Source organism: Myzus persicae, unplaced genomic scaffold (assembly GCF_001856785.1).
Source record: "Myzus persicae strain clone G006 unplaced genomic scaffold, MPER_G0061.0, whole genome shotgun sequence".
Taxonomy (NCBI): Eukaryota; Metazoa; Arthropoda; class Insecta; order Hemiptera; family Aphididae; genus Myzus; species Myzus persicae.
Genome location: NW_019103907.1, coordinates 11,634 through 30,184, shown reverse-complemented (window position 1 = coordinate 30,184; position 18,551 = coordinate 11,634). Strand labels below are relative to the sequence as shown.

At 33.3% G+C, this 18,551-nt stretch overlaps 1 protein-coding gene across 3 annotated transcripts in view; it reads left to right on the top strand.

Moving 5' to 3' along the window:
* LOC111036152 overlaps positions 1–13,900 on the top strand; it is a 71,860-nt gene extending 57,960 nt beyond the window's left edge. The window contains exons 2-13 of one of the 3 annotated variants that reach the window (XM_022318071.1): positions 737–986; positions 2,632–2,787; positions 2,933–3,004; positions 3,534–4,538; positions 4,622–4,881; positions 5,583–6,193; positions 9,345–10,037; positions 10,312–10,607; positions 11,141–11,766; positions 12,894–13,030; positions 13,124–13,196; positions 13,298–13,900. In XM_022318071.1, coding sequence (XP_022173763.1) covers positions 798–986; positions 2,632–2,787; positions 2,933–3,004; positions 3,534–4,538; positions 4,622–4,881; positions 5,583–6,193; positions 9,345–10,037; positions 10,312–10,607; positions 11,141–11,766; positions 12,894–13,030; positions 13,124–13,196; positions 13,298–13,349 — 4,170 coding nt within the window. In that variant the 5' untranslated portion in view covers positions 737–797 and the 3' untranslated portion in view covers positions 13,350–13,900. Of the gene's footprint in view, positions 1–736; positions 987–2,631; positions 2,788–2,932; positions 3,005–3,533; positions 4,539–4,621; positions 4,882–5,582; positions 6,194–9,344; positions 10,038–10,311; positions 10,608–11,140; positions 11,767–12,893; positions 13,031–13,123; positions 13,201–13,297 lie in introns of all 3 variants that reach the window. The other 2 variants (XM_022318072.1, XM_022318073.1) reach the window with 2 other exon arrangements.
* The last annotated feature ends 4,651 nt before the right edge of the window (positions 13,901–18,551 follow it).

Sequence of the window (18,551 nt, the reverse complement as noted above, 5' to 3'; positions counted from 1 at the left end):
ATCCGCCCGGAATAGTATGTACGAAACAAAAACTCGCTCGTCAATAGCAATATAATAATTACAATACAACAATAATATATTATTATCATTATGTGTACCGCACGGAAACCAATAAATAACGTTTGGGTGAAAATAATTCGACGCGCGCGATGAATTCTGGCGATAATAATATTGTAACAATAACGGTCTCGGTCCAGTAGAGAACGAGAACACGGCGAGCATAATAACTAATAAGCGTAATGCTGTATGGAGACGAAATCTATTATTGGCTTGGGGGTGGGGGCTAAAATTATAAAACATCCGATGCTTCCCACGGTATTCCAAAATTCCGGACTCGGACACCATTGGTGGCAATAATTTGAAACCCGGAATATCACATATTATGATGATATGCATACATACACCCCGACACCCGTAACTGGATCTGCGTGAGCAAGTACACGTGTGACATACGATTATAAATAATAACATAGGTACCTATATGCCTGCAGAGTGTCAGGTTCGTTACATCACAGCTGCTGTACAGGTACAATACCTAACTCTATCAACCGCACTGGCTAGGTATTGTTTATTGATAAGACCTAGACCGAAAACTCAGTTCGGCAGAACCGTTTTTCGATTCACCCGCACCCCCATCACAACGACTGCATGTCTATTTATTTTTTGTGTTATAATATATTATACCTATTAGTTTATTCCTCCGTAAGTTAATCAATGGTTCCGTTATTGTTCACAGACCTCGTTTCATAATTTTGTCATACATTGATGCCACACGCTTGTGACCACGACGCTACAGAATGGAGGTTATTCCTCTGATAAGGAGTTCAGCCACCGGTTCGGAGGCGTCCAAAGGTGATAACGGCATCAAAAGACACGTCCAAGAATGGTCGAGACTTGACAGGTTGACCGGAATATTGGAGCACGCCAGAGTCGAAGCGGACCAATGGACCAATCACACTGCCAACACTAAACACAAATATGGAAAGGTAATAAAAATAATATAATGTGCATATGATGTATTATTATGTACCTATGTACAATGTCTATTTTGATTGATTAATATTATAATATGATATACCTAATATATAATGCAACATTATCGTTTAAGATTTAAAGGTGTTTCAATTTTATTAACCGGTCGACTCCATAAAAGGAAATTCGTATAGAAACGGATACACAATATTTTATCGTTAACGTTTTTAATGCAACGTTTTCCATACCATATCAAAAGAAAGCAGTTTTTTTCAATCAATTAATTATCAATCTCGTTTAATTTAAATAACTCACAATGGTCATCCTAATATTGTGGATCATGTCTCGTATTCTGTATTCGACAAAATGTGTACTTAAAAACGCGTATTGTAAAACCACTAAAACCTGTATAATATTATATACGAAATAATAGCACAGCAGCACTTCGAGTCGCGGTCTCTTACAAGTGAAGATTGAAGTAGGAACATATCGACATATTTTATAGTTGGTATGCGTTGTGTTTTTCGCAAAAATATAATATAATATTTTCCGAAAAAATATAGAGTAACAAACGCAGATAGTATTATACTGACCACTTTGAGACTGACCTGAATAAACTACATATACACATATACCTACTTACGTATATTATGGTATATGACTACAGAAAATTATATTAAAATGACATCAAACGATTTCAAACGGAATACATTACGTTTCGGCCAAACGCTTCGGACAGCCCTAACCTACAACACAGATTTTGAGGTCAAAAATCCTCGTTAGTGGTATATTTTGACTACGCTCCGGTTCATTAACCACAAACAGTCTTTATTTCAAACATAATTACTCGGTCGGCCGTGATCCTCTAGCCAATCGTTCTTTAACGACGAATTTCACCTATATATTATACGAATATGTGTATGTATGAGTGTTTGCCATTCTGATTATATCGTATCAACGAAAGAACGAACTAATTGCTAATTAATTGTATATAATGGGTGTTTGTCGTTTGACCGAAAAAACTTAATTTTCGGGGACGGCTGATTCGCCAAAAATAAGTTGATTTACGACTATATAGACAAATATAATATAATATAATAATAATATGATCATCTTGAGTATCAAAAGATATTTAAAGAACTTTTATAATTATATAGGTTTTATATCATCTAGTTTTGATTTTATTTTAACGATTATTTGTAAAATAAAAAGTTCTTAATAACAAAGCATCAATTTACTAGGTATATAGTATGTATATAGTAATATAAAATAAACACAATATTCCTAATTACCATATTTTATTTGTTTTAGTTTAAGAAAATTTACAGCTGAAAACCCGTCTTTAAACATAGGTTTCTTATAATACTCTATTTTGATTTTGATTCAAAATATTATAATTAACAAAAAACCTATATGTTATGTTGTCCTAATTTGCTTTGAAAAAAAATTCGAAAATAATGTAAAGACCCAGATCTGACTTGTATCGAAAAAAAGCATTGATAGCTTATTATAACCGGTGTAGCTCTCGTTTTAATTTTTTAATTTTGAGGAACTTTATCAGAGTAAAATACTATAATTGCAATTATTGGTGCTTGTATGAGCTATATTTACCTACCTATATTTATTCAAACAATATTATCACATATTATGCATTTATAGGTGGTAGACAGACGCGCCAGGAATCTCGCAGACGGCAGTAAAGAAGAGACGCAACAGACCAAACAGCTAGAAGTGTTTCAAGCTCACACTGCCGGATGCTCGGTACAAGTAATCAGATCTCAAACAAGTACCACCAGTTCGTGGCACAATTCTAGTGTAAGTCATTTAATACTCAGCGACGTGCACGGCGTTACGGCCGCACGGTGTCCGTCTCGTTGTTTATCGATCGTTTTGTTCATGACGACATATTATTTTTCGCCTGCATTCTTATGTGAAATTTATCGTGTTTTTTGTCCAACAGGCTGGTTCGAATGCATTCCAATGGCCGTCTTCGATATTCGACAAAAAAGACAATCAGTTTGATCAATTACGTGTACGTTATTAAAAAAAAAAACATATATTTATAAAATCTTTGAGGAAATATTTGATAAAAAAAATGTGCAAAGAGTACCAATTATTTCTTACCATTTTTAATTTAAAAAATTTTTAATTTTTAAATTATTAACTATAAAAATATTTAAATTCATATGAACTTTGAAATTTCAAAATTAAATCATCATCATGACTCATTGCATCATCAAATTGTTGCATTTCATTAGATCACACCAATTAAGTTCTATATTTTGTATGAATCCTACAAAATAACATAATATCATAACATTTTTTTTTTTTTATTTGAATTCATAAAAGTTAGAAATATAACAGTATAGATATCTATACTAATTTTATCATATCTTAATTTAAAAAATTATGATGATAAGAAACAAACAAACTAAAATAATATATTAAGTATGTACTACAGTTATCGAATATTTTATCTAATAGAAAAAAATTAATATTTCAGTCCAAACAAATTCCAATAATTGTTTGACTAATTTTTTGTATGTTTATTATATTTTCAGTTGGAACACAGTCCTTTAGACGTGAGTTCACAAAAAAGTAAAGCAACCGTAGGTCGTAGTGGATCAATTAGCACTAGACGACCACCTACTCGTAGACCACAAACCGTTACATCGCAATTGCCGAAAATAGAGAGTATTGACTCCACCAACTCAATGGAAACGTCAAGTAGCTTGAACGAAAGTAACGAAGAATCTGTATCATCGAACTTAAACCGGCTAAAAAGTTGTTCTAACGACGAAATACGCAGTGACATCAACGAATCGGATGAGCCGCTAGATCGATCTTCCAGATTTCGGAGGTCGTTGCAGTTTGCGCAATCCAAAAACATAGATTCTAATCACAAAATCGCCGGTGAACTAGAAGACGTATTGAAAAAGGTTCTGGGAAAAAATTTGCAAGTGGTGGATGGGGATATCGTAGACGATTATTCTTTGATTAAACCCGTATCGCTGAAGAAACCTACATTCATCACGGTTGAAAGCCTTAAGAAAACAAAAAACAACTTGAGACACTTGAACGAGGACAAGGATAAGGAAGACGATGGAATAGAGACGGACGTGAAACCCACTGGAGACTCAAGAAGCTTAGACTATAGGGGTTCGGCACTGACTCGCACCGAAGAGTGGTTTAACAGACGCAAATCTTACGGATTCGAGAAAGTGACAACATCGGATCACAGCGGCAAGTACGCAACAGATCCATCGGCAATGGATTCATCGACAGACAGTGGTATTTGCCGATCGACCGAAAACGGACTATCGAACTCTAGCAGGCAGTCATCAGTCGATCGTGAATCTATTGCCGATCTAGTCAAAAAGTATTCCAACAAGGAGATCAACAACAACACTCAGGCGCAAGCGTACAACACGACCGTAGTCGCCAAAGGAAAGATACTTGAAGCCATTAATAGCTTGAGGTCCAAATCGAGTGCTTATTTCGACGTTATCAAACCTAGCGACACCATTTCGGAGTCCACGGAGAATGACGAGAGTGAAAAGGAACAGGTTAGAATTGAAATTACAATTTATTCATTTTTGTGTATTAGAAAAAATCCGTCAGTCGTTTTATGCAACTGTGTATTTTTCAGGTGTACACTAGACGACTGTCGGTTGGTATGGATATGGCGACGGATAAAAATGTCGATAGAGATGAAGTACCAAAACGTCATTCGATAGCGGTAGTAAGCGAAGTAGCAGACAGAGAACCCAGCATCGACAAGAAAAACGGCAACAAGAAAGTAGAATTTTGCAGGACCGAAGTACACTTCGATGCGACTCCGGGTAAGATAAATATCGTGGACATGGAAGACAAACCAGCCCCGGCTCAGCTGTATCGACCGAAAAAGAGGTAAATCGATGTTATGTGATATAACGACATGGTTAGCATGTATATTGATAAAATTATTATGTTCTTTATAAGAGTGAATGTATTTAAGTCTCTTATTGATAATTATCAATTCTAACTTATTCTGTTGGTTCATTTAATTATTTTAGATTCTTGCCAAAGCTATATGATTTTAAAATGATGTGTGCTTTTTTTCTGTTTCTGCCTGTCGTCAACATTTGGGATAGTAAATTGTTCTGATTTTTGACATTTGTTCTGATAGAAAAGTGAACCTAGTCAAAATAGAAAATTCCCAGTAGTTTTTGAAAGCGTTGGAAAAACAAAAAAAAAATATTTAAAGATATAATTTTATCATAAGTTCAAATTTTTAACGAAATGCATCTAAGTCCCTAAGTACATTAACAAAAAAAAGTAACGCTATTTAAAGCCATAAGATATTTTCAATTTATATCATTTTTCTTTTAAATTATTCAATTTGATTATTTATACAAGTATGCTAGGCTGATGGACCGTCTCCGCTCAGAATCGTTTGTGATTCTTTTCAAGTCGTATACATCCACTCAATGACATGCTCAACAACTGCTGTACACAGCAGAGCAGTACCCACTTATCCACCTTTTTTTTGTACTTAAAATGTTAAAAGTATTTGAGCAGTATTATACAATAATGTTACTATATGTTGCTGCTCGTATGTTCATTTTAAGGTACAACCGTCCGCCCGAGAAGAGCAGCCACGGGCTTCCAGAATATCGGTTTGGAGACGACGTTCAAAATGACGTCGTCTTGCAGATCAATGGAACTGGAAACCAAAACGGCGGAATCAGCGGCAACGATTGTCCGACGACGGAAGACGAGACCACAGACACGGGCAACGGCATGCCAAAAAGCATACTGAAACGGCAACAGATGCAGCAACTGCAACAACAGCCGCATCACCAACAACAGCCTCATCACCAACAACAGCCTCATCACCAACAACAGCCTCATCACCAACAACAACAACATCACCAACAACAGCAACAGCAGAACGCCACCGATAATTCCGGCGGCGTGGCGTCCGACAACGGCATCGAAGTGAGGATCTCCTCGACGGAATCTACGCCCGTAGACTGTAGACGAGCGTCCTGGTCCGTGGCCGACAGGGTAAAACAGGTGGAGGCCGTAGGGTTCTCGACCCGAGTGAACTTCACCGAGGGAGAGACGACGGCCGTGGGCTTCGACCCGGCTGATCCCAGGAAACAGCGGTACTCGTACAACGGGACCTCCTCGCCGGTTTGGTACCAGAACAACGGCAACAATCCATCGGCCACCTCAGGTACGGTTTGCCTAACCCAACCAAACCTTATAACATTTACCTAACCGGCTGCACTTACAAATCTATTCGGGTTTGGTTTTCACTCGGCTTGGTTGACTTGTACTGCTCTGAATCGTGCTAGTCGGTTCCAGCGGGATGAAGCTGCTTCTACCTGTAGACGCTTCGCTTATTTGTATAACACGTGCATCACGCTTTTCACGTAGCGCCGTTATTGTGAGACAATAATATTTTAATGCATTTTGACGCACCAAAGTAATCAAATAAAATAGCGACGTACGTAAGATTTCGATTTTGTCAAATGAATGAAAACGATATTTTATACAAAGACGATTTTTATCGATATAAAAATATATAACAAAATTTTAATTATTACGTCTAAACTCGTTCGCGTAACATTTTATACCATCGTTACTTTTCCTAAATATTCTTATTAATTTATAGAGATGAAATCGGGTGAATCGCGGACAGGAAAATTATAACAATTTTAAACCTTAATGAAAATATTAAAGAGTTCGTGTGCCAAATAAATGTTTTGCGTAGGTTATTTCTATTTATATGAATTTCAATTTATGAGCAAAGCGTTAGTGGCTTGCCATTAGTTTTACGGTGTTATTTCGAAAAATATAATTTTGTGACGGTAGGAAAACACAAACAGTTTTTTACAGCATCTCTGTATATTGTAAATTTAACACACAGTGTTCATAATAATAAAGTACCTACTTGAAAGAGAATTTTTTTTTTTAAATTTCCGTAAGTCAAAATAAAACAGTCAAGAAAATATACAAGTGAGCACCACAATAAATAGTTTTCAAAAAATTTTAAACAACGAATTCGTGTTTTGGGTAAACCAAGCGCACTTAGCTCACAATCGTTTTTTGAACGCAGTGATTTATCATTGCTTTTAAATGTAAGAGCCCGCCTCAGTGGTCCACCCAGCTCGTATATCACACTTTTATATTTTATTTATTTTAATTAAAACTGTATGACTCAGTATAATTTCTATAAGCGTGATTTATTTTCACCACATTTTGAACTTCCAACTTGAAACGTTTTTTATTTAATATGAATAAGATATGCACTGGTAATATATTTCTTCACAAGCACTTATTATAATAATATATAACCAAATTAACTCATAAGCCATAATGCTCATAAAATATAAAAATGTATATTAAACACATTACATTTTTTTTTCAATTTGTTGACTCAATGTTTTTCGACAAAAATATAGTAAAATATAATAGCACGCTCTAACATTATTCGTATAATTTAAAACCACACAACGGTAAATTGTTTCAAAACACCCTTACAGCAGTGGGGGCTTACAACTATTATACAAAAGGATGTATATTATATAATATTGTGTAAAGTCAAAACGACTTTGGAAAATTGCACATTTTCTTCTACTATGTTTTATAAATTATTATAAGAAAAACAATTTTTTTTTAATCGTACCGGAAAATAATGGTCTACGCGTCGAAAAGCTGCAGCATGTATACTTGGTAAAACCATCACGGACTTTTTAGCGCTTTGTATGTTGATTTATGTTGTACCTATACGCTAGCTCTTACCGGCTTGAATTATTGGTATATTTGAACGCAGCTAGCAAGTGTATTGTAGTGTGCTGTACATGCGATGTGTTTTGTACGGCTGACGGGGTGATGGTTGTTGGGCTCGGGTCTTTTTACAAAACAAAAATGAACACAGTTTAAGACACACCGACAGCAACCCCCCTGAGTCAGCTGTACAGCTTTTTGGCAATTGTATTTGTATCATCCGCCGTAGTGTTGGCACGTTGAAACGTGGACATTTTTTTTTTTTTTTGCCGCATGGTAGTGTTGTAGCTGAAAGCATGTGACGCGCTGTTGTAGAATTTACCGCGTTATTGAGATTTAAGAGGATGTCGTACGTGCGTGATTCGTGGTCCATAATATTATTTATTGTAAGACAGACTCCGAGTTCGTGAACCTTTCCGTATACATATACATATTTACAATAGTATACAGGCTGATTCAACAAGTGTGCTCATCCCCGTGTTTTTATTTCATAATGAATTTATTCAATTTCTGATTTTTGGCATTTCTAAATATACTAGGAGTGTCCTGGTAACGATACAAACTTTTGATTTTCAAACTAGAACCCCCCCCCCCTTATCTTAATGTAAATTATTTAGTCGACAACTTCTTTGAAAATATTGATGTGCTTAAATTATAATTAAATTTGAACAAGTTGACTTTCAGTTCTTAAATTGTTTATATGAAGTATTGTAATAGTAGTCTATAAAATGGTTTTACAAAAATAAAATAGATCTAATATCAGATATAGTATTTATTATACTTAGATCATTTTTATAAATTATTAAGTATATTAGTAGTTCAGTATTGATTACTACACTTTTAAAACTACCATAACCCCAGTATCCCAGGTACCATGGGTCTATTGATTATTATCCTTAATGCATGCAGTACACAAAAATCGATAACTCAAAAACTACTCGTTCAAATTTGTATTTTGATACGTCAAAATGTTCAGAACATTTATCCGCTAAATAATTTGGTGTAGAAAGGGGAGTTGTCATTTTAAAAACAAAAGTTTGTATCTCTACGGAGCACTCTTTAAGTAGTGAAAAAATCGTAAAAACTGGAAAATATGCGTTTTAGGTATATTTGAAAGTTTAAAAATTCAGATTTTGAATAACCACATAATCGCGGGGTGTGAAAAATGAGCATGCTTGGTGAGGCATTCTGTATAATGACCGAATTTTTGTCGAAAAAATCTAAAGAAACTTTATATATGATGTAAAGTGGTTTTAATTTTTTTCGAAAGCATAATTATTGTTAGCTTTTAAACCACTTGTTATTTAAAAAATAATATTGACAAATAAACATCTACTATAAATATGTATTGTTTAACGGTTTCAATTCTACAGTTTTCATACATAATTTCTGAAGGCGGACTGTTACATGACCACTCTTCAAACATTTTTTTTCGCTACGCATTTACGTACACGTTTTGCGCCTATATACTTGAATCGTAACATTTTCGGTTTCCTTTCTTTACTTTTTTATACTGCTCGTCGAAAAACCCCTCTCAGAAAACGGGCATACGGCATCCTTTTGACGATAATAATAGTCTCGGGCGCACGTTGCAGATACTTCGGCGAAGTGCCACGAGAAACTGTTGGTGCGCATCGGTGGCGGTGCGTGCAACGCAACCGGCAAACCTAACGCACCGGCCGCCGCCGACCTGTGCGCGTTCTCCCGGTGCTTCAGCGACCAGACGGCGGGGCATCACCTTCCGCTGTCGTCCGCATCGCTGGTGATGAACACCAAGTTCCGGACGACGGAACAGCCCAGCACGTACCTGGAAGAGATGAACACCAAGATGCTGGGCCGGTTCCAAAAGGCCACCAGCACGTCGTGGCCAAGGTGCGGCCACAAGACCTACCCGACGCCGGCCGCTAGAAAGCACAGCGTGCTGAAGAGCTGCGCGGACATTAAGCGCGACCGGGCCACGAAAGGCATGCCGGACGTCATCGGCGCACTGGACGATCTGAGCAAGAGCATCGACGCGCAGATCGGGGACCGCTCCGCCGACCGGCATCACGTGACGCTGATCAAAGTGTGCCAGCCGTGCGACGAAATCCACGGCCGGCTGGAGTACGCCAAAGATCTCATGAGCACGGACGAGACTAGTGAGGAGAGTTTAAAGGCTGACGAAGAGGTGAGGTCGTACATGGCCGCCGACTGCATTAACGAAGACGACAGGCTACTGGAGTGCAATAATCTCAAAAAGCTCATATCTACTGTAAAAAAAAATATCAAACAATCGCAATGTTCTCAAGGTACCGATGTTATTATATATACGTTAGTAGAAGTATTAGTTCAGTGGAAGTATTTAGTGGAATTGTAGTATGTATATTATAAATTTATAGGTATCAGCTGGTATATACGTTTAGTAGAAGAGAATGTGCAATTATCGTATTAACTTGATTATAGGGACGGGGTATAATTATTTACAAATACTGGGCCAAAAAACCCTTTTTTGGGAGGGGGTACACACTGAAAACGACTGAATATAGTAAACACGACTGACTGTGTGCCGATGTAATTTTTCAGATAATCGTCTAAAAAAAATGGACGTCAAAACGTACGAGTCGACATTGGTGGTGCCAAATGTCACTTCGGTTTTGTTGAACCACGAGAAACAGTTGGAACCCGAACGGTCTCAGTTCCAACCAGTGAGCGTGCAAACCTCGCAAGTGACACACGTTGTAAAACACCAGTTTGAAGACTCGCTCCAAAAACAGCCAAGCAAACGAGTGCCGGTGAAAATCGTACAAGACAATCGCAAGAGCAAGCCAAAAACGGAGGCGCCTGTTACCAAAATGTGTGCCACCGTTTCTTTGAAACAGGTAAAAATTTGAAAGGTTGAATAAACGCAAATACGTAGGTATATAAAGTTTTGTTCGAAAACGATATTGCATAATTATATACCTACCTGTGTATCTGAGTAAAAAACTTTTCAAAAACTATTAAAAATAAATATTCAAATACTTAACATAAAATAGTATTCAGAGTATATTTTCGGGTACTTTACAGTAGTAGTATTCTCACAGTATTTTGAATACTATAAATAAATAGGTATTCCGAATGTCTTAAAAATGTAAAGGTTACCTACTTAAAGTAGCTACTCGTTAACCAAGTATTAAAAAAAACAAATCTTTGATTATTTTTTAATCATATACTCTAAAATCATATTCGATGGTGCTTTAATTTATTTACATACTATGAATCAATTATACTTTGAAAAAGTGTTTAATACTTACGAAAAATATAATTTCAAAAATATTTACTAAAAGTACTTACCCACTGAATTATATCAAGTACCCAAATGTATTGTAATAAGTTATCTACGTAATGTTATCGATGATGTTTCTTGTTTCAGGTTCCTATGACGGTGCAGCCGAAACCGGTGCAGTGTAACGAGAATAAAAAAAAACCCACCGAAAAGAAGGAGTCGATATACGGCAACGTCGGGTACCGCGCCAACAGTCTCAGAGTCAAAGATAAGCCGGCTGCGAGCAAACAGGCGCAGGACTTGTTCAGCACGGGCAGGGACAGCTGGCTGAACATGCCCAAAGACCTGGGCCCCAAGCTCAACAAGTCCAAAGCGACCACTTACAAGTGTCGAGTCAGCCGGAAGGAGACTGTGGACTCTGAGGTGTCGGTGTTGGAAGAACTAAACCGTGCAGCGGACGAGATACTGAAAGCCGTCAACGGGTACACCGACGACGAGTCGCAACTCCCCAACGACGCCGGCGACGACAGACCTAAGCCAAAACCCGATCACTCGGAGGCGAAGCTCAAAAACAAAAAGAAAGCCGCTCGACTTTTACAGCGAGCCAACAGCAGGGAGGCACTGTTGCACCTGGACGAGGTCAGTTCGTCGGATGAAGACGCAGCGGACGAAGTTCAGAGGGTCAAACCGAAAATGCAAAGGAAAACAAAGACCCAGCCACAGGCCACCGCCAACAGTGTCGCTACTAAGACCACAGCGAGTTTTACGAAAAAGTAATATAGTATTTTATTAGCAACAAGTATATATTAATATTATCGGCAACTCCACCACCCCCTCAGCCCTCATAATTATCAACTTAATTTTGAATTGATTTGTATTTTTCTATAATAAATAACGTAATATTTTTAAATACATCTTGAATATTTGTTTAAATTCTTGTACATACATCTCTATTTCATAACAAAAATACAAACAGAAAGTATCTTTTTTACGATATAGTCCATCTCTCCTGGGCCCCGAGTAGCAATAATATATTATTAACCTATTGGCAATTACGTCGACGAATTAACTTGACCCTTGATAATAATATTACTATAAATTCGATATTGTGTACGATAAATCTGATTAATACGACCATTCAAGCCCTTGAATCCTAAGTCAAGACTATATACTGCTTAGACCTTGCACGCGAATATTGTGTAGGTACCTCTCTTATCTTAAATTAAACTTAAGGTAACACTAATTCCATCTAAAGTTGAATAAATATGCAACTATATATTTTAACATATAACGTTTAATTGTTTCCAAACTGCATTTTGATTTTATAAATAAATATTTATTATTTATGAAAATACCTAGTATTATAACATTACCTAATACTTGAAAGTTAATAATATTAATTAAAACATTTCGTTAACATAATGAACGTTATAAAATTTTGTATAATTTTTAGTGTTTTGTATGTTCGATAGTAATATTACTATTATATCGACTTCCCAATCGATGCGTAGTATACGCTTACACCACAGTGTCAGTAATTATTGTATGCATCGTAACTGGCTGTTACTTTTGATTACCTAGTAGTTATGTGCAAGTTTATGACTTATTTAATATTATGTAGTGTTATTACTGTATGTTTAATTTTAAAACTACAAGAAATCGAAAATTATTTTTGTCAAATATAAATTGGATTTCACAATATTAATTTAGGAACCACTTGTGAATATTAACTGTAGGGGGAAAAGTAGGTAACATGAATTGCGTGATTATCCAAAAAGGTACATTTACCTGACGCCCACGTATATAGACGATGTTGCGATCCTAACTAATACAATTAATAAGCAAGTGATTTTTTTTTTTTAATTATTATTATCAAAAATTTTATTCTCCTCTTTTTCAGAATCCAAAGTCGTACACAGAACGTAACAAAAACTAACGTGCAACACAAAGTCCATCCGACGTACTACGGAAACGTGTCGAGTTGTACGCAGACACCGATAAAATTCCGTAACAAGCCTTCGGAGACTTTGTCTAAACGTGAGTGTTATTGTTCTGTCCATGAATTATTATGATGCCATCGACTGGCCGACTTTCGGTGGAAGTGTTTATAACGTTTTGTAATGATTATAGAAATCGTCGTCGATCAAAAGGACACCAAAGGGAGGTACCAGTGCAAGATAACGACCAGAACTTTTAATTCCAAGTAGGTAAATTACTTTTGCATGGACATTTTGGCAAACCGCCGAATAAAGCGATAGACAACGTACTATTTAAATGACATTACGGTTTTTACTTGATCCGCAGGAAACTGAAAGGTTCAGTCGAGGAGAACAAAAACTCTATCAAGGGATGTTAATTATAATATTAGTTATTATTACATTAATATGTTAGAATAAGAATTTTTTGTTAAACAATTTAAACAATTATAAATCTAACTTAACAAAATATTGAAATATTATACTTTGACCATTAATGTTACGCGTAGACATGTGGTCCTAACTAGAGATATTAATTTATATATCAGCAATAATTTTTGTTTGTAAAAAAAAAAAATACTGAAAAAAATTAGGTAAAATAAATTTACATTAGTTTACTTGTTTTTTTATATATATATTATTATATTTACTCGTGTCTCTTTTAGTCTTTCATCGTGAACTACTACTATATATTCAACCTTATATTATTGTCGAACATCCGCTGACTTAAAAATAAGGTTGTTACGCCTAATATGTTAAAAACAAAAGAATATATTTATGTAAACTTACTTATGTATAAATTCAAAATAATAATAAATTGTGATTTATTAATAATATTGTTTATTTCTTATTAACCATGTATTTATTGATTGAACTTTAAATGTAAAAATGATTGAACATTTGGCTATTAAAACAGCTTGATTCTTTATAACTTGTGTTTTATCATTCTTATTTACAGACTATCATTTTTAAATCTCAGATTTAATTCTACTTGGGAATTGTAAATTTTTTGTGATGCATACATCAGATAATATAATATGATAATATTACATCAGTTGTACTCGTGCATAATGCATTATACCAATTACTGTCATTTATCATAAATTATAAAGAGGTATTATATTATTATATTATGTAGGTAGTGTCTAAATAGGTATAGAAGATACGAAATTATTTTTAAATTACAACATCATCTGATAAGTTATTCAAAAAACTGATAACTTTTTTTCGTTGTGTCAGTGCAGTGTTATTGTTCTAACTAAAATTTTAAAAAGGTATCAAACTAAACAATATAAATAGATTGCCTACATAGTGTAAAATTTTTCGAAAAAACATTTTTTAATTTGTATGTAATAACATGATTAACAATTTTTAAACATATTTTTAAACCTATTGATCGAAAAAAATGTTTAAACGTAATAATTACTTTACTGATAAGATTTAACACAAAGAGGTAGTGAATGAAGAACATAATACGATTCTGTTATATGTATTTATGTATATATATGTTTCTAATAGTAAATGAACAATTTACTTGGACCCTTGAGATCTGCACTAATCGATTTCGACTGTACTCAAACTAGGCATTTTAGATTTAAGGTCGATTTATACTATAAGGAGGATTTGCCCCGAGACATAAATATCGAACTGAATGGAAACAGTTCTATAACAATGACCAGAACAATAGTAACCGCACAACTGTTGCTGAATGTTCACTTGAAACCATGAGTTACTAATAATTACAGTATAAACTTTGTCATAGTCTAACTTTAAGATTGGTTGTCGTTTCGATAATAGCCTTCGTAGTAATAATCATTACACTAGATGAACAGAGTGAACACAAAACTTGTATCGCACAATCATGCTCTGAAGACCTTTGAAGTTCATGACAGAGCGATTTATATTGATTGATACAATGATACTGTATAATAAACTAAATAAAACTAGATCCCATACGATGCCCAATAACAATTTATAATTGGTATTTAAAATTATTTCAAAGAATTATGGAAACAAGAGTAAAAAATACTATGAGGTACTTATAAATATGGAAGAAAAAATTTGATTTTTAGTCTGTGTTTAAAATGAATGTTTTTATTGATAAATCGATACAACTATACCAAGTGTCACCAGTAAGACTTTTTGTAAGCGGCTGTTTTTAAACACAGTGAAATGTCCATAGCGCGAAGTCTCAACAGGCAACAACATAAGTTCATATTTTAGTGAAATTTGTTAAATAGAATTACATAAATTAATTTCTAATTTTTGGTTCTCAAAAATATTTTCGCTTAACAGAAAAATTTGGTAAGCGGAAGTCCCCTATATAGAAGTTTCAATGTAGTATTAACTAGAGCGTATCATATTTTAAGGGGTAATATTTAGGCAATTCATATGACATGTACAAATTGGGCTATGGTCTATGTGTGAGTAGTAAATTAATATTGGTGTGTGTTTCGTTGTCACGCGACGTCGGGCAACCGCAGGTGGATGCAACTCACTCACATGTCAAATCATAGCGAAAAATGAAATAATATATTCTTGTTTGCATAGCTATAAAAAATACCAAGGGCGGTAGTAAATTATTAATTAAACATAATTAATGGAGTTCAATAGTTATTTTGAAAAATGGTTGAATTTATAAGCTTCTAGACTATATTCATTAGTAATCACTTTTTTGATTTAAAATCTTATGTGCCCAAAATAAATACAAGTGTAATACAATTATTTCATGGGATTTTAGGAAAAAAATCTCTTAATTTTAAAGTCCTTTAAAATTGAAAATCAACTTCTTAAAAATTATAGATATTTTGTCAAAGAATTCTTAAATATAAAAATTAAAAAATATATTGGCATATAAATACATTCAAAATTAAAATCAGACATTCCAAACTATGTATAATTTACCACCGTGTGAAAAATACTTGTGCTTTGACTCCCTTAATACAATTTATCGGTTGGAAATTACCAAACTTCACATTTTCAATGACTTGTTTATTTATTATTATAGAACTAGGTAGGTTTATAATAATATGATGTACCTTCCACTTTATACCGAAGTTATTTTTAATATTTCTAACAATATTAAACACTTAATCAGAGTAATAATTAATAAACTATGAAGCTCAATTAATATGTACCTACATTGTACCTACCTAGAGACACAACATGTATATAAAATAGTTCATAAATATGCACTTAAAATGTATGAAAGATTATCTTATGATACTATCAGGTATTCAGACAATACCTATGTAAATATTTTACATACAACATTATAAACTTACTGGTAGTAGGGAATCTTCCTTCAATTATCTACTCTACGTCTCTACTCTCTACGCTACACTACCTAACAAACAGAGTTAAAATGTACACAATTCAAATTTAAAGTATTGCAATTCGATAGACTAATCAAAATAAATTGTGTTGAAATAAGGACATTAAATATTTCATTTGTGACATGTCATTCTAATGATTTTTATCGCGTGAATATAGTGTTTACACTTTACAGCGCCAATTTATAGCTTGTTTAATTTGCATTAATTAACCAGCCAGTATTTCCTAGTACTGTTGTCAAGTGTTGAGTATTCATATAGCTATTATTTTGTTTCAAAACATAATTATTTATGTTTACGGTTTTCAATTCCCTTAACTCCCAAATTTACTCACACATTCATAATTTGTATCAACGTCTATAGAATTTTTAAAGAACTTTTTATGATACACATTTACTATAATTTATAATGATCTATTAACTAACTCACAATTATTTTCAAAGAAAATTGATTAAAATGTCATGATATATACTTATTACGAATTAATAATTATTATTGAATAAATATTTAGCAACGATTTTATGATATTTAGTAACGAATTTTATATTTATGAAGCAAACATAACATTTTGAGAAATATTATTTTAGTTATCCATGATGAATATTATATTATATTTGTTTAACTAAATACTAATTTTTCAATACTTATACTGAGATATTGTAAATATGTATAGTATTTTGTAGACAAAATTATGCTAGAATTTTCAAATTGTATTGTAGAACTATATTCATATTAGTTTTAAAATGTATTATTGAACAATATATACGTCTTAATCGAATTTTAAATATTTTATCTTCAATAAAAAAAATACGAGAGATATTTTTTCTGAAAATTTTGATGTGTAAAGTAGTTAAGCCAATTTGTAGTTAGGTAAATATTTCATATTTACATACTATAATGATTGATCTGAGAACTAAGTAATGAGATGTGCCACGTCTCGCTGAGATATCTCATTCTACTGAATTTGTATAAATGATAATATCAATAATAAATTAACTATTGATTAAATAATAAATGGTAGCAATATTATGCACACTACCTTTTTTCAAAAATATTCTGATAAAAAACATAAAATTAAAAACATACCTAAGTCAATATTAATAGAAAGTAAAATACTAACATAATAGAAGCTTTTTAATTAGTACGAAGTAATAATAATTGATTCCATACTGATTGAAAACAAAAATCGAATTTTCCTGCAATTTTCACTGAAATCTTTGGTCAATGATCACCCTCGATAGTCGATACTCTATGCATATTTTTCACTGGTATAAATATCACAGGATGTATTATAGACTAGTTTACCTAATAGACAATATTTATAGTGTACACGTGTAGTAAATAGCAATACTTGGTAAATATTATATTCGAGAGTAAAATATTTTAAATAAATTATGTACCCTGCTAAACACTATTTTCTTGTATCAGTTATTAAAATTTTTTTTTTATTTGTATTGGGTAAATTATTTAATCAATCGTTCTTTCATGTTGATAGTCAAGGACATTTTATTCCAAATCAAAAAAGTTACGTTTCAAATTATCTAAAACATTAAATTGATTAAATTTTACGCAGGTAAGTATAAAGATATATCTCTTACCAACCGTTATTTATAGTATTAATTTTAACTATAGTTATTTATAATATTTTGAATCATAAAATATTTTAATTTCACAACTTCTAGCTTAAATCATTCTTATCGCTAGACAAGGTTACAAAATATATAGTATAATATTATGATTAAAAAATAATTTATTCCGAATTTAAACTCTACCACAGTACCACCTTATGGTAGTTATTTCCCTTAATTAATTTATACGAATAGAGATATTGACAATTATCCCTAACATGCTTTCAAATATAAATTCTTAAACGATCAAAACCATTAAATTCAGTACCATTTCATTTAATTCCTCTTATAGAATGTGAAAAGTATTGCATATCACATGTGATCAGTACCTAAATCCTATTTTACTGAATTGCTTCCTAATATTTCCTCCACACATTCAATATTGAATTTTCAACGTAATTATTTTTAATTGCTTACTTATACTAAATAGGTACGCACTTTATTTGGACGACATCATAATTGGTACTAAATTTAGGTTTAGGTAATTTTAATAAATATACAAGTGTTTTTTTAAAAATAAATTGGATGCCTCATGTATATTTCCCTAGCCCTCTTCAACAAAATGGTGGACATATAATATTGATGGTTGAATTTTTTTCTTTTTATAATCACCATCATTTAG